We start from the raw sequence: 25161 nt of genomic DNA on the forward strand, positions 1-25161 counted from the left end.
TGCCTTCCAAACAACTATAGTGGTGAAAGTGCTCTGCTGGTAGACATTATGGTTGATCCTTACTCTGAACAGACTGTCTTTGTTCTTCTTTGAGTACACACCTTTATGGTGTTTTCTTTTCTTAATTGATTATAGTAAATATTTGGCATTCATGTAAATTTTAAGACATTTAATTGTTAACTTTAGGTAATAGTGAAACAACCAATGTAAATCTTTGAGTCTATTTTGTTAGATTCAACAGATTAGGCCGATCTTAAATATTTCATCTTTCCTTTGTGTGCAGTGAGGTGTACATTAAAGTTAATTCAGGAAACACTTTTGTCATCATCTTCTTTCTACAGTATAAATCGAATGATGGCTCTTAAAATCATATATTTGTGATAAACTATTTTCTGCCATATCGTAGTGGTCAAACTATAGGTAAATGTTTGTAATTTACTTTCAACAAGTGGTCACCAAAATGGTTTTAAATTAAAAAAGCTATGCAAACTCCTCATCTACCTGTGGACACATTACTACAGGTAATGTAATGCAAGTAAATGTGATTGCAGTTGAGTGAAAGTTGTACAGCAGGACTTCACCTCCAGTTCAGGAGGTTTGGTGTCCTCCAATTTTTATAAGTCTCTGCTTTAACACATCTGAGTCAAATCATGAGGTCATTAGCAGCACCTCAAGCAGCCATTTGATTCAGGTGTGTTGGACCAGGGGCATATCCAAATGTTGCAGGACACCAGACTTCGATGCCTGGATTTGAGGACCCCTGTTTTAGAGGGGTCCTCTAAACAGGGGTGTGTTCCTGCAGTCGTTTCATCGGATCAGAGGGTTGCTGAGATCTGAAGGGTCCTGATCATCCAGTAAGTAAAATAGCACTTGACCCCAATCCATGAGTCAGCCGCTCTGTCCTGTGTAGAAGTAAATTTAAGATGTTATTTATACATATAGAAATTCAATAAATTAGAATTGAATTCATTTCAATTCATTTGACTTAATTATATTCACTTAGTGAATTTAATAAAAGGCAAATCAGAATATTTTACATACTACACAAATATCAATCAGAAAAGGGATTTAAAATTTTGATTGGAACTTGTTAGGGGCAGAACAGATACTGTAAGAACCAGAGATGATTTTCATGGATCAAAGACATTCTCTTAAACTGTGCTGAGTGGGACACTAAAAAAAACAAGGACTTAGCAACCAACAGCTAAAGTAGCACAGAGCACATGGACATCATCATCTGAAATTATTAATTATTTGATGTCTCATTATAATCAGCGAGCAAAGTATGAAGGATTAACTTGTACTTACTTCTGAGGGCAGACCACCGGGACGCTCGTCTTGCTTCTTTGTTTGACTGCCAGTTTTTCCGGCCAGCAAACCATTCCGTCACCCAGTGGTCATTTTTTAAACCATGTAATCTCATCTGTACTGCTCAAAAATGCACAATATGTCTATAAACAATTTTGGAGTATTTTAAATACTAATAATCTTTATTGTCATTATAGAAACCATGCAATAAAGTTACATGGATTATAACGTAATTGGGTGATAAACAGTACTAGAGGGGATTTAATGCCCTTATGGCTACTGGGTATAAAATGTTCTTCAGTCTGTTTGTCCTTGCTTTAATGCTCCTGTATCTGCAGCCACATGGCAGCAGTCGGAACAAATTGTGACCAGGGTGTGAGGAGTCTTTAAAAGTACTGAAATATTCCGTTTTCCAATGAAATAATGTCTTTGCCGCTTCGGCACAACCACAGTGACAAACATTCAGAGGATAAAAACACCAGACGCTGAGCAAAAATCAGATAACCAAGCTTTCCACCAGCATTTAAGCACACCACTTACTCATGAATCTGAGGCTGTCTGAAGCATGAAATGAGTCTCAGAAATCCTCGTGCACTCGTAACCTGATCTGTGAGTAAATGCAGTTTTGTCTGCGTATCAGGCAACTCGTGCGTAGTTATTTAACATGTGCAGGGGTAGAAGGTTTGAATTTGTAATTATCAGATTTGTGAGGTTGAAGTTAAAAAATTTGTGTATAGAAATGTAACATTTGTAGAAATTGTAATTGTGTGTGTGCACTTTTATTTTGTATTCATAATTTCTTCATATTTGTGTATGCATTTGACCACATATTTGCCAGTACCCAGAGTTGCGTACAAATTTTCTTTTTACACGGTTTACAAATCATGTTTCAGATACAACTATCAAAAGTTACACACAAAGATGCTTACACGGATTACAAATCCAGTATTACACACGCGTAGGTTTTTTGAGACTATTTTCACTCCATACTACTGCCACCCATCACGTTGCACATTGTGATACATTTATGTGATATCACAAATCCCTACTTAAAACCAGTGACTATACAGCCATTTCAAACAAAAATAGTAAAACAGGATGCTTAAAATACAGGTCAACTGACTGTATCGTCATGTAATTTTTGTCATTGGTAGTTAGAAAAGCAGAGATTTGACTTTTTTTTTGCCTTTATTTGATTTATGATAAAATGTTATTTAATATAAAGGCAGCATGACACAAACACAAATTAGTCTAATATGTAAGATCACATAGGGACATGATGGGAAATTTAAGCTAAAATCAGAAACACGTAAATTCTGTCTGCACTGAAAAAAATCTTTGCAAGAGAGAAAATCTTTGGGAACCACTGGGAGGGCCCAGAAGAAAATCTTTGGGAACCACTGGTTTAGCAGGTGTTAATGTTTTTATAGAGCGGTCCCCTCCACAGCGGTTGATATGAAGAATACGTTACACTGTTGCATGTTTTGAGTTGAGGTACTGCAGATGAAGGTTCTCAAATTGCTGTTCCACCACCTCCCCTGCCCAGCTGTCAGACTTGGTGGACTGATCACATGTCCACTGTCTCAAACATCTATTGTTTGGAAAACTTCTCAACACTCGGCGCATTATTCTTTTACTACACAGAAACTCTCCCAGAGCTGGATACACTGCTGCTTGAGTCCTGTTGATGGAGACAAAGCTGTCCACTCACTGCATAGATGATTGTTTTTAGATTGGATCAAATTACTATTTGCCTCTGACCTGAACAAGAAAGAGGTGATGAGTGAGGTACCTCCAAATAGAGAGCACCTTTGTTGCTGAGCAATATAAATCTGTAAACAGACTAGAGGAGCACTATTGATAGGCAGTAATAGGTGGCATGACGGTATTAGATCATGAAGGACTAGAACATGCTGACAATCTGTCAAAGCAAAGAAGTGGTAGGACCGTCAATTAGGCACATTCTATCGATTACAGTTCCATAACTTTGCTCAGATTATGAGTTTAATACAGAAACTGTTGGTCGGAGTCTCACACAGTAGATGCATACACACGACACGGATGACAGTGATCTGGTATTTGAAGGTTAAAAGCCTGGAAGCACAAATTAGAAACAGATATGGATTTATTCACGACTTAAAATCATCCCAAAATTTACAGATGAAATCACCAAAGCTTTTCTTTAACTGCAAATTAGCCAAGTTGTGCCATTTACCTTTTAAATCAAAATACATTTTGAGTTAAACAACAGTTTGAGAAATCATGTCCCTTCAGTAATGTCATACAGTATGTTTATCAACATTTGAGGAAAAACTGGCAAAACTGTGCAAACTGAGAAAAATGTATTCAGAAATAAAGTGTTTTGGTTTTTTAGGAGCTACTAGCAAATACAAGAAATACATAATGTAACATTCTCTCTCTCATACTTTCATACATTCTAACATACTGCAAAAGACCAACAGAATTGCTACAAGTATTAGCAGAACTGACTAGTACATGAGTCTGCTATCTGCTGCTCCAGTTCAAATAGGGAAAAAATTACTCTTTAAATGGAAAAGGTTGCTGATCCTAGAACATGAAATACAAATGCGGTAATTACGGTATCCCTCTTCATCCAATTTGCTGATTAATTACATTGTGAAAGCTCCAAAAACTCTGTCAGCAGTGAGCATATATGATAACTTTGCTCCTATCATCTGCTGAATGTCTCCTCTTACCAACATGGCCATTCTGTTAATGTTTAAAAACAGGGCTCACCATGAATGCTTTCATGTTACAGATGAATAAGTTTGTTGGTGCCTACTGCTCCATGGGCAACATGTGTATACATCAGGCCATGTGGCAGCCTGTAAACATGGGAATGTTTGCAAGTTTTCCATGATGCGGTGAGTTGTCTCAGAGGAAGTCAATTTTAGTTCCATCGATGTCAAACAGATGGCTGAAGAATAGAAGAACATTTCTAAACATGAAGTTGTTTGCTCATACACGAGAGGCTCAGAGCAGTGAGCTGAACCAAAAAAACAAAAGCTGTCTGTCAAAGTGTCCATAACTTAGGGTGAATGACAGAACTGGGAATGCAGACATACAGTATGTTACAGTTATCAAATCACAATTATATTTACAACTATAACCATTTTAAACTGCATATCCCTATTACTCTAAATGTATCTTTGCTTGAACTACTGTATATAGCAAAGGTACATGAACTATATATAAAAAAGGCAATTTTAAGATATTAAGAAATATCTATTAGGATATTCATTGACATTTCTAAAGAACCCCCATTTAAATCAGTTTTGACAAAAAAATGACTTATTTTTAGAAAGATGATGATACTTCACGCACAAAAACAGATTCCACATCACACAATAATAAACCATGATATATTTGCTACATTTTTTTAAATGTCAATGGATCTAAGGGTCATGTTTTATTTTTGAATGTGGCTTCTACTTTTGTATGCAGAAATCAGTTCATCTTAGAGAAATCAATGAGTTTAAGAGATTGGTCAAAAGGTGGTGTTCATTTGATGAATACTAACTTTATGTTAATATTATGTTAGTAATACTTTATGCTATATTGTATGTGAATTGCGTGCAGCAAATTTGTACATAAAACATAATGGGGACAACATGTTTGAGAGATCAAGCATGTCTCAACATCATGTTTGAAAAGATGCACATTATACAATATGGTTCAAGAGCAAGCTTATTATGCTGATATTTCTAAATGTCTTTACCTAGGTATGGTTTCAAAAGGAGATGCATTCAACCACTTCTACTAACCTTGGGAACCTTTCCAAACGTGTCCGTTTTTCTTTCAGTATCAGCATTGCACCGGGTCTAACAGTTTGTTGTGGCTCTCTAGGGTGCATAAGGGTTGTGTGAGAAAGTGATGTCAACATTTGCAGCACATACCATAACTGAACCTCTGCATCAAAACAGTGCACACACTTTGTAAAATGCTGAGCTTAGCAGTGTTGCGAGGGGACAGTCAATATGTTAGCCAGCACCAACACAGAGGGCGCAGGACGCAGCCATTATGAAGGTCACTGCAGTTATGTTACATAGGCTGAAAATATTATTGCAAGGATGAGAGGATTTTAATATCTCAGTTTTCAATAGTTATTTTGAAGCACAATAAAGAAATTATGTGACCTTCAGTTATAAAAGTATAGTATAGCTGTTGTAAACGAGTATTTTAGGAATCAAGTATTTTAGGGCTGAAATGATTCCTCGAGTGATTCGAGTACCTCGATTATTAAAATTCCCCAGGGAAAATTTATTTGCCTCAAAGCTTCGTTAAATTATATTTTATTATTTAGCACGCCGTGTTCCGGCCGGGTTATTACTTGAGTTGCACGGAGCTCTCACTTCCACCTGAGTTGTTGACGAAAGCTAAGTGTTAGCAGCATAACGTTTTCAAGTTTGGCCTGGGAGGATTTTATTGATTCATGATAATGCCTGGGTCTTTGTCGTTTTTCGGGGGCCCAATAAGCATCCTTAAAATGATTGTAGTACTGGTACAGTAGTACTCCGTGCCTGGAGTACGGTAGTCTTTTCTCCTCCCGGAGCTGCTGCAGACCAAAAGTTTGAGAAAGTGTGGACACACTTTCTCATTGAGAAAGTGTGTCCAAACTATTGGTCTGAACTGAGTACAAACCAAAAGTTTGGACACACAGTTGTGTCCAAACTTTTGGTCTGTACTGTATATCACAGTATTCTTAAATGAGCTCCAATTTTATTTTAAACTATAGATCCCTTGCAGCATGATGTCACCCACGAACGTTCCTGCCCCCATTTCCCAGCTAGACTTAAATGTAAGCTCATATAAAAAGGGATTCAGTATTTTGCTATGAACTGTCTACTCTATGACTAGATAAGGTGAGAAATAAGTTTTAACTAAAAAAAAATAGCGAGGGAGAGGCAAGTTGGTCCATTATGCTTGACTTTGACAAACTTAAATAGATGTGCTGTGGATTAAGGTGTGTTTTGGACAGATCATCAGTAAAGCAGGTGTTTAAATTAGCTAATCAACCATCGCTGTGTTAGCATGGCTAATAGCAGTGGTGGCTAATCTACCACAGTGATCACTTACTAATAAAAGCAAAATACACATCAAGCCTAAAAACCCAAAACTGTAAAAAACTAAATGTTCTGTTCTATGTGGGGTTGATGTTTGAGTGTTTTTGATGCTGAATCCTGATACATAAAGTTGCTTTGTTGTCAGTTGCTATGGCAATGAGTCTGCGTGTATCGCAAAGCTGACACGAGAGAGAAAAAAAAGAAGAATGAGTAGTTCTATTTCGTATAGCTTCGCCCTTTAAGGCTATCGCTAGTGGGTTTATCCCTCGCGAGCAGCACTGGGAAAAAAAAAAGCTTAGTCCACGCCCACCTACTGGGTGAGCCCCTCCCTGGTCTGTATAAATAACAGTCAGACCGGACAAACGGCTCCCTCTTTTTCTTCAGCATAAGATAGCACTGTCTTAAGAGCAAAGATGTTTTCTAGCGGTACCGTCCGTTTGTACCCGTCTTGTCAGACGGGGTACTTTTTTTTTTTTTCCCCCCAAGATGGCGGCGCGCGCAGTTGCAGCGGCTCATTGCTCTCTCGGTCGGTGATATGTTTGGCTGCTTGTGTACGTGTTGATTTGTGTTCCGTACTCGTCATGTCGGACAAACAAAATATACAGTCGGGACGATCTCCTGACGATCGGTGCCCGCTACGAACTAGATGTTACAGCTGATTTTCAACGCTTGTTCAATATTCCGGGGGACATAGCAAGGAGCCCCGGCGCGCCGTGGATTACCATCGCAGCAGGGAGGAAGCGACAGCGGCGTAGAGAGAGAAGGCAGAAGCGGGGCTGCAGGGCCGGCGTGCTAGCTAGGCTACGGAGGCAACCACACAAACCACCGCTCCCCAGCCTGTTTCTCTCGAACGCCAGATCCCTTGCAAACAAGATGGATGAACTGAGACTACAGGCTGCATCTAACAGCGCAGTGAAGGACAGCTGTATTCTTCTGATCACGGAGACCTGGCTGCATCCAGACGTAGCGGACTCTGCCATCGAGCTAGCAGGCTACACAGTACAGCGCCACGACAGAACGAAAGACTCCGGTAAGAGCAGAGGAGGAGGGCTCTGTGTGTACGTGAACAACACCTGGTGTACTAACACAGCGACTGTCATCAGCCATTGCTCCCCAGACCTGGAGTATGTGACTGTTAGATGCAGACCAATATACCTCCCCAGAGAGTTCACCGTAGTCATGGTAACCGCTGTTTACATACCACCGGATGCTAATGCTAAAACAGCTATTGGACTTTTGCATGGCAGCACTAGCCATCTGCAGAGCATCTATCCAGATGCTGTGCACATCATAGCGGGGGACTTCAACCATGCAGACTTGAAGACGGCGCTCCCCAAGTTCCACCAGCATGTAAAGTGTGCTACAAGAGAGACTAACACTCTGGACAAAGTCTACTCCAACATCAAGCCAGGCTACAGGGCTAGACCACTTCCTCACCTGGGTCAGTCGGATCACCTGTCCCTGCATTTAATTCCTGCTTATGCCCCCCTCAGGAAAACTGCTCCAACCATCACCAAAACCATCAAATCCTGGCCCAAGGATGTGACACAGCAGCTGCAGGACTGTTTCGACAGGACAAACTGGGATGTTTTTGAACATCAGGACCTGGAGGTTTTTACAGACAGTGTACTGTGCTATATCAAGAACTGTATTGACACTGTAGCTGTGGATAAACACATCCGGGTCTTCCCAAACCAGAAGCCCTGGATGACTCAAGAGGTCCAGCGACTGCTAAAGACCAGGAATACCGCCTTCAGGTCTGGGGACAGGACCGTCTACAGTACAGCCCGAGCTAACTTGAAGAGCGGCATCAGAATGGCTAAGTCTGACTACAGGAGGAGGATAGAGGGCTACCTTGACAGCAACAACAGCAGGCAGGTGTGGCAGGGAATCCAGCATCTCACCAACTATAGGACCAACCTCGCAGCTGCGGAAGGCGACGCCACACTGGCAGAGGAGCTGAACCTTTTCTTTGCCCGCTTTGAGGTGAAGCCAACAGAGGCAGCCAAACTACACCAAGCGACCCACAATACCACACCCCTCGTTGAAGAGGAGTACGAGGTGAGGCGCACACTGCGGGCTGTCAACCCAAGGAAGGCTGCTGGACCTGATGGCGTCCCTGGACGTGTCCTGAAAGACTGCGCCAATCAGCTGGCTGGAGTCTTCACCAGGATCTTCAACTAGTCCCTAGCCCTGTCTACAGTCCCATCCTGCCTGAAATCTTCCACCATAGTCCCCATACCCAAGAAACCTCATATCTCTTGCCTCAACGACTACCGGCCAGTGGCACTAACCCCTGTGGTGACGAAGTGTTTTGAAAAACTGGTCCGGGGTCACATCACAGCACTTCTCCCTCCTGGCTTTGACCACCATCAGTTCGCCTACAGAGCCAACAGATCCACAGAGGACGCTGTGATCACGGCCCTCCATGCTGCTCTGTCACATCTGGAGCAGCAGGGGAGCTATGTGCGGATGCTCTTTGTAGACTACAGCTCTGCTTTTAATACCATCCTCCCTCACAGACTGGTGGACAAATTGGGGGACCTGGGCCTCCCTCACTCCACCTGCATGTGGATTCTGAGCTTCCTGACCAACCGACAGCAGAGAGTTAGGGTGGGAAAACATACATCCACTGCCCTCAGCCTTAGTACTGGCTCTCCACAGGGCTGTGTGCTGAGCCCCCTGCTCTATTGTCTGTACACATACGACTGCACCTCTGCCCACCACAGCAACACCATCATCAAGTTTGCTGATGACACCACAGTGGTGGGGCTCATCTCAGGAGGCGACGAGTCCGCCTACAGGGGAGAGGTGGAGCGGCTGTTGCAGTGGTCCAGGGAGAACAATCTGCTCCTCAACAACTCAAAGACAAAAGAACTCATAATAGATTACAGGAGGAATAAAACGGACATTACACCACTAACCATTGGGGGAAAATGTGTGGAGAGGGTAGCTGATTTCTGTTTCCTGGGGGTCCACATTGAGCAGGGCCTCACAAGGAACATGAATACCCTCGAGCTGTTAAAAAAGGCCCAGCAAAGACTGTACTTCCTGAGGGTTCTCAGGAGGAACAACATCAAGGAGAAGCTGCTGGTGTCCTTCTACAAGTGCTCCATAGAGAGCATACTGACCTACTGTATCTGTGTATGGTATAACAGCAGCACTACGGCTCAAAGGAAAGCTCTCCAAAGGGTTGTGAATACAGCCCAAAAAATCATTGGCTGCCCTCTCCCCTCACTGGAGGACTTGCACAGCGACCGCTGTCTAAGAAAAGCACAACACATCACAAAGGACACTTCTCACCCCGGACATTCTCTGTTCACACTGCTGCCTTCAGGCAGAAGATACAGAGCAATCAGAACAAGAACCAACCGTCTCAGAGACAGTTTTTACCCGATAGCAATAACAAAACTAAATGCAATCGAAAACAACCATTAATCATCATAAATGATGTATGTGAGAATGTGGCTGTTCTTATTTATTAGTTTTTTTGTTTTTTGTTTTTTACCAGTTATTTGTTAATTCTTACATTGTGTGTGAATTGTGAGACAGTTATTTTTTGTTTTTAAGCATATGCACTGACTGATGGCACCTTTTAAATTTTGTTGTCCTTGTGACAGTGACAATAAAGATTTATCTTATCTTATCTTATCTTATTTTATCATGTCCTTTGACAGGCACCGGGTCTGCGAGGGATGCCTGGGCCCCCAGCACGCCGACCTCGCCCTGACGCCTTAGCCCTCTTGCCGCTCCTGTGCTCTCCTCCCGCTGGAGGAGAGAAGGCGGAGGCTAGCTTTTTCAAGGTTGGCGTTAGGCGGGGCGATAGGCCCACGGGCCCACCGAGTCCGGTTGCTGCTTGTGGGAAGACGCTAGCTACGCTGAGTGGGATGCTAGCTACACTGAGCGGGAATCGGATGATTCCGCCGGCAGAGAGAACGACGGCGACGAGGACAACAGCAAGAGCAGCAGCGGTTCGGATGTTGCTTCCCAGCTGGAAAGCACTGCAGTGGAAGAGAGGCGGCTGAGCGGATGCTCAGTCAACCCCGGGCTCCGTATGTCCGACTCAACCCCGCTCCCAGCTGTGGGCTCGCTCCTCCTGGAGCTACCTAGCTTGATCAGGGAGGCAGCTAGCGCTAAAGGGCTTCCCGTCCCCCAACCTCCCCTGCCACGTTCAAATGAACTAGCGGGACGGTTTGGCTCTGCCCCAAGTCACCGTCCGGACCCCATCTGGCCTCAGTTTCCCGCCGTAATGGCTAACATAACTGAGGCAGTGGCTGAGCCCGAGAAGCTGAGGGCACCTGTCTCCACTTATGCGCCTATCACCAGGGTGGAGGGACTCACGGAGCGGAGTTCTCCCTCTGTTCCCATTCTGGATCCGGGCCTCGCTGACGTGTTTGGGGCCAGGACGTCAAGATTATTCCAGCGGCCTGTGCCCCCTTCTGAGCACGATCAGCTGATTACCAGGTTCTCTAAACAGGCCCCCCAGTGTGCCTATCATATAACCCTAACCCTAATCATACCTACGTCTCCAGGTTTCACTTTAAAGAACTAGTTCTACCACGGCAGCGCGGCTATGAATGGCATGTAAAAGGTGGTGAAATAAATTTGTGGTACAACCTTTTGTGGCAATAGTTTTATAACATGTTTCACAAATTACCTCATTTTGTTTGATATCCTCCATATAAAATCCAAACCACTGCCAAATTATTGATCCAGCGCTGTTTCTCTTTGGAACTAGACATCTGATTCATCTTCAGTTACTGTCTCATTCAAGGCTCGCCTCAAACTCTCGCTGTCACCATGTTGTTTGTTTTCTCCGCGCAGCATGATTGGTAGAAAATTTTCAGGTTGGGAGGGGGGATGAACTAGTGATGCATTCATAAGGTGTCGGATAAACCATACTCACAGTAAATTTGACGGCAAAAGTTTATTTGAACAACAATTTATGCTCGATAGTTGTGATAGCTGTGACACTTCGCCTTCAGCACGTCATCACAACAGAGCTTCTCCATTATACCAGTTACAACCCGACTTAAGTGCTTTGTACTGAAAAGTAGTGGAAAGAATCAAAGCAACATTTCAGGTATTTACTCCAGGTAACACACTAACCTTTTGGGTGTTTACTTTTGTTGATTAAAGCCAGTTAAATTAAGAGGAGCATAACAGGCTTTAAACAGGATGAATTCAATATTTATCTATCATGTAAAGCCCTAAAATAGCAAGATCAGCTTCAACCTGTTCCACCCAGTGGTGGGTGAACTAAATCTGTACTTGAAAGGTTAATTCCTCACATCAAGATTTTTGTCATCTAAATCTGGAAATAAAATGGAAGAGAACTGATCTGCCCGGACACTCACTCATACACAGCTATCACGCAGCCTGTGCACAGATGCGTGTGGTAAAACTGCTGGAAAGTAACCAGCAGATTATGAGTCTGAGACAAAGAGGGTGCCTCCTCTTGTAAGGAGCCACACCAGCAGGGCTGCGTATTATTTCCCTTCCTGTCTCCATGTCCAGTCAGAGCCATTAACACAAAGAATATGGGTTCCTGGAGATGGAGAAGGAAGGAGACACTGCCTCCCAAAATTGGATAGTAACAATACAAGCGCTCCTGTTGTACTTTACATCTTCAAGAATGTAAAGTACTTTCTTGAGCTTTGTACTTTGTACAAAAAAGATTCTGGGAGAAGTGGGTAGTTTAATTGGCCAACCTAAAAAGCAGTCAATGCTGATTGTAGTTTACTGAGACATTTGTGAACAAAGAGCTCAAACTCAAAGATTAACCCCTTAACCTGCACCGGAACGCCCGAGTGCCAATTTTCCTTTTATTTCTTTTTTCAGAGCTGATATTTAAGGGTTTAAACTCTGCCGCTGTCCATTATGATGCTTTTATTGGACATTTTCTTCACACTTTTGAGTACTTGATCATTACTAGCTGCAATAACAAGGTCATCAACCCAAATAATCGAGATCACTCTCTCATGTTAATTTTCTTTACTGTAAACAAAATAGTCAGCAGGGTTCTGCACAAAGCCATTTTCAATAAGGAAATCATGTAACATTTTCTTCCAATTTCGTTCTGACTGTTTCAGACCATAGAGTGACTTATTAAGCTTTCAGACTCATTTTTCTTCTGCCTCTGTTACCATCTCAAATCCTTCAGGTTGTTCTAAAAATATCTCGTAATCGTTAGGGGTGTGTAAATATGCCGTTTTGACATCCATTTGGTGCAATTCCAAATCATATCGAGCAGCAAGCTGCATTGGAACACACACAAATGTCATATCAGCAGTCGGGGGGGGGGGGAGAAAGTCTCATTATAATCAATACCAGCAATCTGACTATAGCCTTTTGCTACATATCTAGCCTTATAACGTGTCTCAACAGGATTTTCTTTAATAGTAAATACCCATCTACCCCCCACTGCTTGCTTACCCTCAGGTAATGAAGTTAGGCTGTAAGTATTATTCTCTATCAAAGAATCCATTTCATCATTCATAGCTTTACCCCATAGTTCTGATTGTGGTGAGCTCATAGCTTCTTCCACTGTCTTAGGCACATCAAATGCAATCCTATAACAATTGTCAATGTTCATGTGTGCTTGATCATCCTCACATTTCATTTCGTAATCCTGATCTGTGTAATACTTAGGAGGTCTCCTTTCTCTCTTAGGATAACGTGCACCAAGGTCACCTTCACTTTGATCCAAGTTCCCATCTATGTCACAAGTCTCAGTTTTAATCTCCTGTGAGATAATTGTTCTCAAATCTGGTTTTGATTGCTCACTTTCAACTTTCTTCTTGAGTAAAATATTCTCATTTATGTCATCATCAGTCTGATTGTCACATTCATTGGTACTTTTTGTGGTAAACTTTACCAGCCTATTCCTAAGTACTCTACCTGTATCTGGATAAAAGGCAAGATATGCAAGACTATTTTTGTCATAACCAACAAAAAATCCCTTTTTTCTGGTCATATTTATATGCATAACATTCAGATCCTAAAGTTCTCATTTTTGAAAGGCCAGGTTTCTTTCCAGTTAACATGTAATATGGAGTCTGCTCAACACGTCTGTTGTAACATCTATTACGGATAATAGAAGCCGTCTGAACGGCAGATTACTCTCAATTAACATGCATCTTGCCATTTCAAAGACAGTTCTCCATGTTCTCTCAGTTGTCCCATTCATTTGGGGAGAATAAGGGGTTGAAGTTTCATGTGTAATGGCATTTTCACTAAGCAATGACTGGAACTCTCTAGATATAAATTCAGTTCCACTATCGGATCTTATACATTTGATCTTCTCATAAGGTGCCACATCTGTAATAAACTTCTCTGTCCCTTTAACAGTATCACTCTTAGCTTTCAGAAAATATGTAAAAACAGCACCTGAATAATTATCTGTAAAAGCTAAGGTATATCTAAACCCATCTTTAACAGCTGGTTCTATTTGTCCAGCCAGATCTGCATGTACAAGATCTAGTGCACCTTTAGCTTTTTCATCAAGATCTCTACTCCTGGTCTGAGCAAATTTACCCTTTATGCATACTTCACATTTCAGATCAGGTTTTTCAGTTTTACCTCTAAGTTTCATTCCATCTGCAACACCCTCCAACTTTGACACATCATCACAGTTACAGTGACCTAAATTTTCATGTCACGTTTGGATGTCATAGCAGGCACTGCACTCATCAACGTAATCTGTAAGAGTATTTAAATAGTACAGTCTATCATAAACATCAATATCAAAAACTGTACCATTTTTATGGATGAGCCGGTTCTGTCCATCTTTGAAGATGACTGTCGCTCCTTGGGCAGTTGCAGCTTTAACCGAAAAGATGTCCTGGGAAAATGACAGCACGTATAAGGTGTCCATTAAAATCATCTCCACAATTTGGCCGTTGCTGTCTCTCAAGCAAACTCTGGCGGTGCCTTTCTTCAGTGCAATGCCACTGGCCCTCACGCCGTCAGCCAACTCCAAAATATGGCTCTGAGGCTTTAAAGTCGAGTTGAAATCCTTGAATTTTGCAGCGTCTGTCACAATGTGCTTTGTTGCACCCGAGTTGACCATGAGGCCCTTTACCTTTGTGCCATAGATCTGGGCGTCGTCGATCTGCTTCACTTTGAAAGCAAACGCATGGTCCTCCTTATCCATTGCTTGCTTGACCTTGTCTCGCCTTTTCTGCCGACAATTTACGTCCTTATGCGTGGCGCTCTTGCAGAAACTATACCACTGTTTCGTCTCTCTGCGCTCGCCCGAGGTTGAAGGACAATCCTGGGCTTTGTGCCCTCTCTGGCTGCAGTTGTAACAGGTGAGTTTTATACTCCAATTGTCTCTTTCTTTAACTTTCATCAAGCTATCTCCAGCTGAGCCAGCAACACAACTTCTCTGTGCTCTCATAGCTTCTCAGCTTTGTTTTAAATTGGGCAAAAGTTAAAAATTCATCACTCTGTGTAACATAAACAAAGAATGGTTTGAACTCATCAGGCAGGCCTTTTAAAATCATTGCCGTCAGCAGGCCATCACTTAAAACTTCTCCTGCATTACGCAGTGCTGTAATTGCAGTTTCTGCTCGGATAATATAGTCAGTGACGTTCTCATTGACACCTTTCTGAAGAGACGTCAGCTCCGTATACAGACTAATCACTCGTGGCTTACCCGAACCAGAATAGTGACAGAAAATTTAGCTTGTCATCTTCATAAAGAGACCAAGCTTTTGCCTGTACTTCAAGTTGTTCAAGAACAGCAGCTCATTTAACTTGGGTATGCTTTTTCAGCCGTTTTTGATTTAGGTGGTGAGGGTTAAGGGGTTAACTCACAACATCAGATTGTGGTAACAAAACAATCTAACTATGAAGATTGTTCTTTGAACTTTTACGAAGTAAACTTGCCAGTTCAATCAGTTTAATCAAACTTTGATTACCATTAAATCAAAGTTAGCAGCATTAATATTCTCAATAAACAAAATTTGGATTAATAATTTCTGTTAATTTTAATTGTAATGTTTTGATTTGTTGTTTTTAGGACACTATATATGTGAATTTAAATAGCATTTCACTGACAATGTCTTCCTGTAACATAAAATTACCCCATAATATTTTTACTTTTCCTGTCAACTTAACGTCTTTTAATACAAAAACATGGTATTGGCGCCCCAACCACCGGGCTTAGCAAATTTTCTGGGGGAAATCCAGAATGTATCTGTAACTTTGGGATAAATTTATACACAATACTCATGATACAAAAGTTTCACACTGATTCACCCTTGTGGAGTGCTGTAGTGTGGCAGTGGAAGTGCCACACTACAGCACTCCACATGAGTGAGATTACATCAATATTTAAGCGGCCTGGGTTTATGCTTGGCTGCCTCTGTCGGAATTAATCTCCTTTGTTACTGGTTCCCTTCTAGCTTGTCAATATGAACTTTTAGGATGCTGTTGCCATGTGGTCAGAAAAAAAACTTCTGCCCAAGACACATTGCTCACACTCACAAAGACATTTAATTTGAATGTACCATCACAGCCTGTATTGGTTACTAAAAAGAACCTCAAGAGTTTCGCTATTGTGCAGCCAATACACCGGAACAAGTCTATGATTCAGTCATTAATTGCGGTGGAAAAGCAATCAATTGGTACAGTGGAATTTCCAATGCTCATTCCAATCTGTGTAACACAGAGAGGAAAACATAGTAAGACATGATAGGGTGGAAGCATTAGGGTCAGTCCGACCTTCAAACTGCACTTGTCCCATTCATTTCAAAGTGAGGTTTTTACCAAGCTATTTCGCCAGAAAGTACACACATGAAAATGAGCTAACTGCAGCAGCTCACCATCCCCATCCTGAGAACTGCAGCTGTTCTAATATAGAGGTGATGAAAGAGACTCCCGTCATTGTGTCGGACATTTGCCATTAACTAAGGACTAAAGAAAACAATATAGGCTTCCCCCCACTCACCCTCATCGACAACCTTGAGAGGACACATAAGAAGCTTTTCATCACAAATCACTTGATAACTGACAGATACATCAGGTATCTCAGAAGAAATTCACAGGACAGAGTTCGTCTTTGGCTTCATTAACTACACTAATTAAAGACCTCTATCCTCAAGCAAGGGCTAGGGGAATCATTTATTACATAATATACTTAATAATCCCAATATCAAACCTGTCTCTTTAGATCTACAATTTAAAGCTTTACAAACATATCTGTATCAACCATGCTCAGACTAAGGCTGTTGTAAACAAATATTTTAGTAATTGAGTAATCTATCGATTATTCTTACGATAAATCGTGTAATCGGATAAAAAAAAGATAAAGTAAAACATTGGTAAATCTAACATAACAGCAGTATTACATTACATATCAACATCAGTCCAATTTTTCACAGTTGAGCTTCCTTAACAATAACTTCTCTGTAGTTTAGAAAAATAACTCGTAACAATAATGGCTCACTTTCCAAGTTAACCTGAAGAAAAGTTATACAAAAATCTGAAATTATATTCAATTCAATAATAAGGAGGCAGGCTCACAAATACGCATATAAAGTGTCTATACTCCAGCTTTTTGTTTAATAGATGAACTCTCACCTTGCCCAGATGTTTTTAGCTTTTGTGTTTTTGTTAGCGACGGGATTTAACACCTTTTGTCGTCACACACAGAAACACGTCTGCCAGCCTATGTTTCTGTATGTACATGCCTGCACATACAGGCATGTTGAGACCGGGATGATATGAAATAAATTTTCCGGTTCGTTCGTAAAGCTACACTTACGTTAATCATCTAATGCGCAGCCAGCCGCAGAATACAGTCTATCCACTCACCTGCAGCGTTCTTCCCCGCTGTTCGCTCTGAACACCGGCCACTAGGCAGAACCTCCGGGAGGAGAAAAGACTACCGTACACCAGGCATCGCACCAGTCATTTTAAGGACGCTTATTGGTCCCCCGAAAAACGACCAAGACCCAGATATTATCATGAATCAATAGAATCCTCCCAGGCCGAACTTGAAAACTGGACGTTATGCTGCTAACACTTAGCTTTCGTCAACAACTCAGGTGGAAGCGAGAGCTCCATGCAGCTCAAGTAATGACCCGGCCGGAACACGGTGCGCTAAATAATAAAATATAATTTAACAAAGCTTTGAGGCAGATAAATTTTTCTCGAGGAATTTTAATAATCGAGGCACTCGAATCACTCGAATCGTTTCAGCCCTAGCTCAGACCCTGCCTCCATGTGTACCCTGTCTGTTGATTGTATTGTTATCAATGGGGGATCTGTGAATTTACCTAATTATTGAAATGTTGTAAACCTTCACTTAGTTTTTAACGTTTTCTTAAAACAGATGACGTTGCGCAGGCTCAATGAAACACCAGGCTAACTGCTGGATTTCAATAAGGGAAAATCATACAAAAAACAGTCTCTGTGGCGGTTATTAAAAACACAATAGATATGAAATGGAAGATCTACTAAGCTACATAAATTAAATCTCCTGTTTTATCCCTTTACATCCAGCAGCAGAAATGCGCATCATGCTCATAATGCAGGGCCAGTCCAATGTTTAATGAGGCCTTGATTTAGGAGCCCCTCTTGCTGCTGAGAACATCAGCAGCAAATTAACAGCATTTCAATATGGATTTAGTGAAATCTGGGACAGGGGCCTAATTTAATTGGCCAAATTTAAAAGCAGTCAGTTAAAATTGTAATTTACTAAGATGTATTTGTGAACAAACAGCTAAGACTCAAAGATTAAACTGACAGCATCTGATTGTAGCTGTAGTAACAAAACAATCTAATTAAGAAGATTGTTCTTTGAATTTTTACAAATTAAATTTGCCAGCTCCTTAAAAGCTTACATTTAAATGTTCAAGAATTTAAAATCTTTTAATGTATCTATGCTGATACATTATATTAGTTCTGCCATGGGCCGGTTCTAAATGTGATCAGCACTACATCATGTTTTTAGAGCCACTAATTGATGACTTAATTTGGATTTAACAGAAGTGCAAATAATTGATATTTACCTTAACTGTATTTTTTTGATTTGCTGTTTTTATGTCATACAACTATCAACATTGTATAGTTGTAGGTTTAAGTACTGTCAGCAATGTTATCCAGTAACATAATTACCCAGTAATATTTTACATTTTCTGTCAATTTACTATCTTTTAATACAAAACCCTGGTGAACCGTCTCAGTGCCCTGACCACCGGGCTTAGCAAGTTTTCTGGGGGAAACCCTGCTGTGAAAGAAATAATGCATAATAGTATAATGCATCATAACTCTGGGCAATGAATATTTCTAGCCATATTATAATCACTATGAACAATTTTGCTTGTGTCAAACACTGTTTGACATTTAAGAAATATGTTCCTATTCTTATGACATGAAGGACACCAACACCAACATTAAATCTTTCCATCTTATATGTAACAGCAGGAAAAATCTTATATCATGGTACATGTGTAAAATTCAATCAAAATCAAATCAATTATCATTAATGTTGTCATTTATATTGGTTGCAGTTCTAACATTTTCCATCAACACCACTCAGAATTCCTCCTGAATTTAATTATTTCTATCAGGGATAAATTAAATCCTGCAAACTGAACATGCGCCACACCCAGCACCAAACCTGACACTAGAAGCAGTTTTAATTAGCTATAGGATATTTGAAGTTTGGAGCACTTTATAAGGCACTTATTGAGAAAGTTTACTGTATTGACTCCAAAAAACGGAATTTATCATTGATTGTCTTATTATTGTTGTGACTACTCTACAGAGTAGAATCAGTGCAAAAATATAGGACTGCAATGTATAGAATGTACCTCATTGACAGTGATGTCAGTAGCCCGTTACTGACGTTGGACCACTTTTTTCAGTAACGTTGCTATTTCAAATTAAGTAGTCAGACTACAGTTACTTATCGAAATCACTTTGCGTTACTATCTTCTTTTGTTATTTTATCGTATTTCCTCTACGCGTCTTGTCGAGTGACAATGGAGGGAGATGCGCATTTTGTTGGTGGAAAAACTGGAACTATTTTGAGTTTCTGTCGCCAAGTCCGATTATTATAAGCGGCTTTGGGCTTTTTTTTTTTTTTTTTTTTAAGTCACTTGCAAATTTAAAGAGTGGCGGGTTGAGCCTTTTTGAGCTCGTTTTTGAACGTGAAGTTACTCATTTGGGCTTGGAAATAAGCAGAGACTCATAATAAATCCCAGAATTTGTCAGTCATTAAGGTAGTTTTAGTCAGGCTCTCCCTGTCCATCATTTCCCGGATGATCCGCCCCGCTGTGTCTTTGTTAATGTCAAGTTAATATATTATCTCTGGATGACGTCGAGCTTCGCGTTGTGCTCCAGAAAACTGCAAACATTGAGACTAATTTGAACAGCGCAATAAACGTGAAAACAGCCACGAATAAACGTGTCCGTAGTTGCCAATAATTATAATGGCAACTTAACGCCATTATAACTATTTATATTAAGATAAGTGTCACAAATCTGTGCAGCCATGTGAGTTGTGAAGCTGCAGGAGGAGCTCTGTGCGCTGTGCTTTGACACCAAATGCAGGGCCGTAGCGCAGAACCTGGAGGCTGGGGGGGACATATGGGGGCTTTAAAATCCTTCTTAGAGTTTTCCAGACAACAGTGGACCACACAAATTACTCACGTTTTTTTTTTTTGTACTGTAACCATTAAAAAATCTCCCCTTCAGTTCAACCTTATAAGTGGAGACACATTGTTGATGTTACCATTATAAAATAGCTTACAATTAAGTATTGGCAAAGCTCAATGTAATTTTCACAGGAGAGTTGTTGTTAGCATCTGCTGAAAGTAATTAAAAAAGTTACTTTTAATGTAACTTAGTTACTTTCCAAATCAAGTAGTCAGTAATCTAACTAAGTTACTTTTTCAAGGAGTAATCAGTAATCCAATTAAAGTTACTTTTTCAAAGTAACTATGCCATCGCTGCTCATTGATTATTTCAAGATCCCTTACTTTGGCAACTTAACGTTTTCTAACCCTACAGAAGACTCTTATTTAGTCAACTTCATGGTTGTTCAGAGTCCAAAATCACGACGTCTTCTAACCGAGTCAAACCACAATGAACCCCTGCAGAATCCTTTTGGTTTCTTTTCAAACATTCCAACTGAAAAAGAAGCTTTCATGCCAATTTAAAAACAAAATGGTTCCAGATATGTTTCACAAGTTAATTAGAAGTGTCTGTAACAGTATTTTTTTGTCTTCAGAAGAAAAATAGTGTGTTGCAACATGTTTTCATATGAAATTGACAACCTGCAAAAGCAAAAACAGATATTTTTATGTGGGCACAAGCAGTGCCAAATACTTTAGAATGCTACTTAAACGCTTTATCTATGAACTAGCTAATATTGCTCTCATTTAGCACAGATTGCAAATCCAAAATATGGAGAAACATGTATTTAGAATGATTTTTTAAAAATATTTGAGAAATTCTGATTGGGGTTAAGTGCTTATGTTTTTAATTGCTTTCTTTGTATAACAGCAATCCCTCTGTAGAAAAATTGACTGCTGTAATAAATGTAACAACCACTAACACAAACATAATAAATGTAACAACCACTAACAGAAAACAAACCTGTTTAACATTTATGGACTGTTCGATATGCCGTCTACATCTTCAACAACACGTTAAGGGAAAAAATAGAACTTGAAAATGTTCTTTATTCATTTTTTGTTTTTTCTTTATCAGTCTCTCTCCATCCTTCTGTCTCTCTTTAACTATTTCTGTCTCTCTCCACTTTTAAATCTTCATCCACAGTCTCCCTCTCTATTACTTACGGCTTTCCTTACAGACTTCTAGAGCCAGAGGAAGCATTTCCCTTTTCAGGGTTTTCAGGGTTTTCCCCTGAAAACCTGCTAAGCCCGGTGGTATCAGCACTAGGGCAGTCATCCGGTGGCCTAGTGTGTTTTTGAGTTAAAAATTTTTTTTGGGAAGTTGACCTTTAAAATATCACAAATATCACAAAGTAATGTGTAATAATGTGTTAATGTAATAATGTCTTATTGGAAGACATTATTAACAATACCTAAATTCCAAATATAAAGCCTTAAAGGCAAACATAGAAAAAGATATCAGAATAAATAAAGTTTAGCCAGGTGGGAGCACAAGTAAAGCCAGGTGGCCCACCAGTCTTACAAAACACTGAGCGAAACCCTGAACAATATACAATTAAGAGATTTGGACAATAGAATGGCCAGTTAACCGTAGATTCCACATTCACAGCCATAGGGGTGAACAAAGAAGAACAGACTGTGCTTTGACTTAATGAGACTATTACAAGCTGAAAATAGTACACCCTCACTCTCCATATAGAGTTTTAAATTCCTGAAACTACAGAAAGTGTTCATTTTCTCTCAATTTTAGTCTCACTACTGCATTTTCCATTTTTTAAGCAATGATTGCTTAGATATTATAGCATTTCAACCTTGATTAATGATTTCAAAAGTTTAAAACGACTTTCTGTTTAGTGAAGTGGAAAGCTAACAGTGAAATAAAGAAAGAAGCAGAAGAATCATCTGGGATTATTTGGAGTTTTAGCAACAATACAAACTAATCTGTCCCTAATTTAGCAGCATATCACTGAGCGTGAGGATCCCACAAAGCGTGATATCTTGCTGTGGAAGTCATGTTTAACTCTCATTCTAAATTAGTCATCGAGCTAAACACGCTGGCTTCTGCACGCATCAACGCTCTCTGAATCTTGAGGGAAGCTTACCTTTTCCAGCCCGTCATGGAGCTCCGACAGGGTGGGTCTCACGAGTTTCTCTCCCAGAGGCGCAGCCGTCTGTCGGTAAAAGTCAATTTTGGGAACAGCATCAATGGTGTTGTGGCCAAAGGTCCTCAGATAATAGGTGTTGGTATGGGTGTCATAGTGATAGTGATGCTGGCCCCCTGTGGATGAATGTAAGCTGGTCTCACTCATCACCGTGTCTCCGTTCTGTAATCCCTCAGGCGGCACTGCCTCCGGAGAGGCCCCGCTCCCCGACCCGTTTGGATCCGCAAAGTTTACAACTCTGAACCGTCCTTTGGCTTCCTCACCCCCGGCCCCCGAATCACCATCCGCTGCAGAGTTTTCGGAGCTCGCAGACTTTTCTTCAGAGGCGCCCGCAGCTTCAGACACAAGATCCACCTGGAAGCGGCTCTGACTAGGTGTCGGACCGGACGGCCTTTGCCCGGCATCTGGAGCTAAAAAATCATTTTCCGGGGCAGCACTGTCTGCTGGCGCGGAAGGCGCAGAGGATGGTTCCGACATAGCTGTTAGGCGGAATGTAGCCAACACTCGCTTGGATCCACTAAATCAGTAAAGAACGCGCTGTGTTGTTCCGTCACTAAACCCCTGCTAGTTGCAGGAAAACACACGCTGTGCTGCCCGCTGAGGAGAGGCGCAGGATCCCTAGCAGAAGGCGGTATTAGAGGTAGATAGCTGCTTAGCAGCGTCAGGACATGCGAGTACAAGCTGGAAAGTTACCACCACTCTTCTTTTTCTCTTTCTGTCGCAGTAAATAAAAACGTTCCAACAACCTTCGTCTTTTAAAAGTCAGGAAGGACCACTTGTAAGCGTTGTGTTATTATAAAGGATGCTGCTGTCGACCTTGCCACGGCTCCTCCTAGAGTCCAAGCGTCTCTCTGCTTGCTATTATACACGCTGCAGACGGCACCGGAGAAGGGTGGGATCCACAGAGAAATGCATCGCGAGACTTCAGTGATTACCTTTTGTTTCAGACAGTGGGATGAAAACGTCGCGAGAATATTGCAATACTTACTCAGTATGGATGACGTTATCAAAACCCTATGCGAGGAAGGTAAGGTGGGGCGCCAAACTGTACCAACAGGCTAACCAACAAAACATGTGCACGGACAGCTCTTCAGGGTTATTTCCTTCATAAAGGAAGAAAACTTTATGAAGGAAAGACTGTCCTTGACACTTTGCCTCTAACTTAGACTCAAATTATTAATCGGTTTTACCTGGTCAAATAAACTGTGAAAAGTGCTCTTAATGTTTATATTTTTTTACTATAAATTTCCTCAATTTGATTTGTCCATCAGAAAGCTTTACTTAACACTGCAAAAGCACTTAGCATTGTTCTTAAATGCTATTAACAGTTTTTGTTTACCATTCTGTGCAACTTATAGCATACAAAAATGATCTGGTTCATATCTTTTCCATTCACTTCTAATCTTGTTCAGATTGCAGCAAGATTTTATGAACAGAAATCTATATTTTCACTTTTCTAGTGTGTTGTTTAACACTTTATGTAGGCTACCAGCTGTTGAATAGAAGTTCAGTGGCTAGGTTTATTCATACTGTCACCTTCCCAAGATGACAGTGTGCCTGTGACATTTTTTGTGCAAAGTGTGTGTGTTTCTTTCTTCTTCTTTTTTTTTGCCCAAACCTTTTTTTTTGAAAAAGAGGTCATGATTTTTTTCTTTTTTCTTTGCCAAAATCAGTTCCAGGCCATCAGTTTAGGAAGGTGATGATAACCCTAACTCTAAATGGTTGAGCCAACCCTTAACCTATTCGTGACTCCAGCATCATAAAACTATTTGTGAAGGGGAAAAAGAGTGACAAAGTGTCTTCAGATACAATCCAAGAAAATGCTGTAGTTCATCTGGAATGTTGGGATCCATTTTTATTCATGAACTGATCAGAACTAATTCCTAAGCATTCATTGTGCTGGAGACACCACTGGTGGCGACATCAGTGCCTCAATAAAACTCAGAACTGATCCAGCAAGAACTGATCCCCACTAAAAAAGCAAGACCTGAATCCCAAAGCCCCGTCTTTGGATTCAGCCTCCAACTGAGACACAACAGCTCTGAACCTTTTTCTTCTAACCTGTTAGCCAGGAAGAAGAATTTATTCAAAACCTTCAGTATTCCCTGTAGAACTTTTAGAAAGCGGTCTGCATACCCATAGAGACTTGAGAAGTCTATTACCGCGTCTGCCTGTGGAGGCCTGCTGTCGCAGCTTCTTTATTCATCAAACAGAAGAGTACTTTCCTCTGTTTTTCAACCCAAAATACTGGAGGTTCTGCTGAGAACCTAGCTGGGATGCCAGTCACTCCTTAACTCTCGCCTGAAGAAAAGTCTTTTCTGTTCCGTCAATTTTGGGGGTTTTGGTCATTGCTTTGACCCAACTGACGATCAACTCAAAGTAAGACCGTTCCAGTATTTGGGCTGAATTAGATGTTTTAAACTAAGGTTTTTGTAAATTCCCTTTCTGTTGTATGCTTGCTTAATGTTTTGTTGATTATATGGTTTAATATTCTTACGTTATGTTGCTGCTTTGCCATTTTAGGTTTGCCACATGTTAGAAATTGTTGAGTTCCAGAGCAAATGAATTCAGCACTGCTTGAATTCACTGGTGCTCTCTTGGCCATTCTCTTCTATCTTTCTTCCTCCTGCTTCCACTTCTCTTCTTTCCTTGATTTCAAATACTTATCTACTTTGTGGTCATAAAAGGCCTAAGACCACGATTTCTTTATCTAGCCTAATTGTTAACCCTCAACATGGAGTTTTTTGACCTATTGTTGGAAGGTGGTGGACAGGTCTGAGAGTGACCTGGCCTCCTGTTCTTTTACTTAAATCTTCCTCCTCCCTTGCCAAAGATTGTAGTGACTCTTTTCATTAGTAGCTAGATTGTATGCCAGTAGTTAAGGAAAGAGGTTATTATCTGCTGTAAAATTGGGCTATTTTAATTATAAATTCTCAGACTTGATTAGAAATAAGA

General features: G+C 40.8%; 1 protein-coding gene and 1 long non-coding RNA gene across 5 annotated transcripts in view; one reads left to right on the forward strand and one right to left on the reverse strand.

Annotated features, from left to right (window-relative positions):
* The window catches only part of LOC116723851 (uncharacterized), a 19285-nt gene extending 7634 nt beyond the window's left edge, over window positions 1-11651 (forward strand). The window contains exons 2-3 of the long non-coding RNA XR_004340052.1: window positions 3177-3182; window positions 10984-11651. This is a non-coding gene — a long non-coding RNA (uncharacterized LOC116723851). The remainder of the gene's footprint in view (window positions 1-3176; window positions 3183-10983) is intronic.
* The window catches only part of slc12a2 (solute carrier family 12 member 2), a 76316-nt gene extending 53235 nt beyond the window's left edge, over window positions 1-23081 (reverse strand). For 3 of the 4 annotated variants that reach the window (XM_032568998.1, XM_032568995.1, XM_032568997.1), the window contains exon 1: window positions 22147-23081. In XM_032568998.1, the coding sequence (XP_032424889.1) occupies window positions 22147-22683 (537 nt within the window). In that variant the 5' untranslated portion in view covers window positions 22684-23081. The remainder of the gene's footprint in view (window positions 1-22146) is intronic. The other variant, XM_032568994.1, reaches the window with a different exon arrangement.
* Between the last annotated feature and the right edge of the window lie 2080 nt (window positions 23082-25161).

This window comes from Xiphophorus hellerii, chromosome 8, assembly GCF_003331165.1.
Source record: "Xiphophorus hellerii strain 12219 chromosome 8, Xiphophorus_hellerii-4.1, whole genome shotgun sequence".
Taxonomy (NCBI): Eukaryota; Metazoa; Chordata; class Actinopteri; order Cyprinodontiformes; family Poeciliidae; genus Xiphophorus; species Xiphophorus hellerii.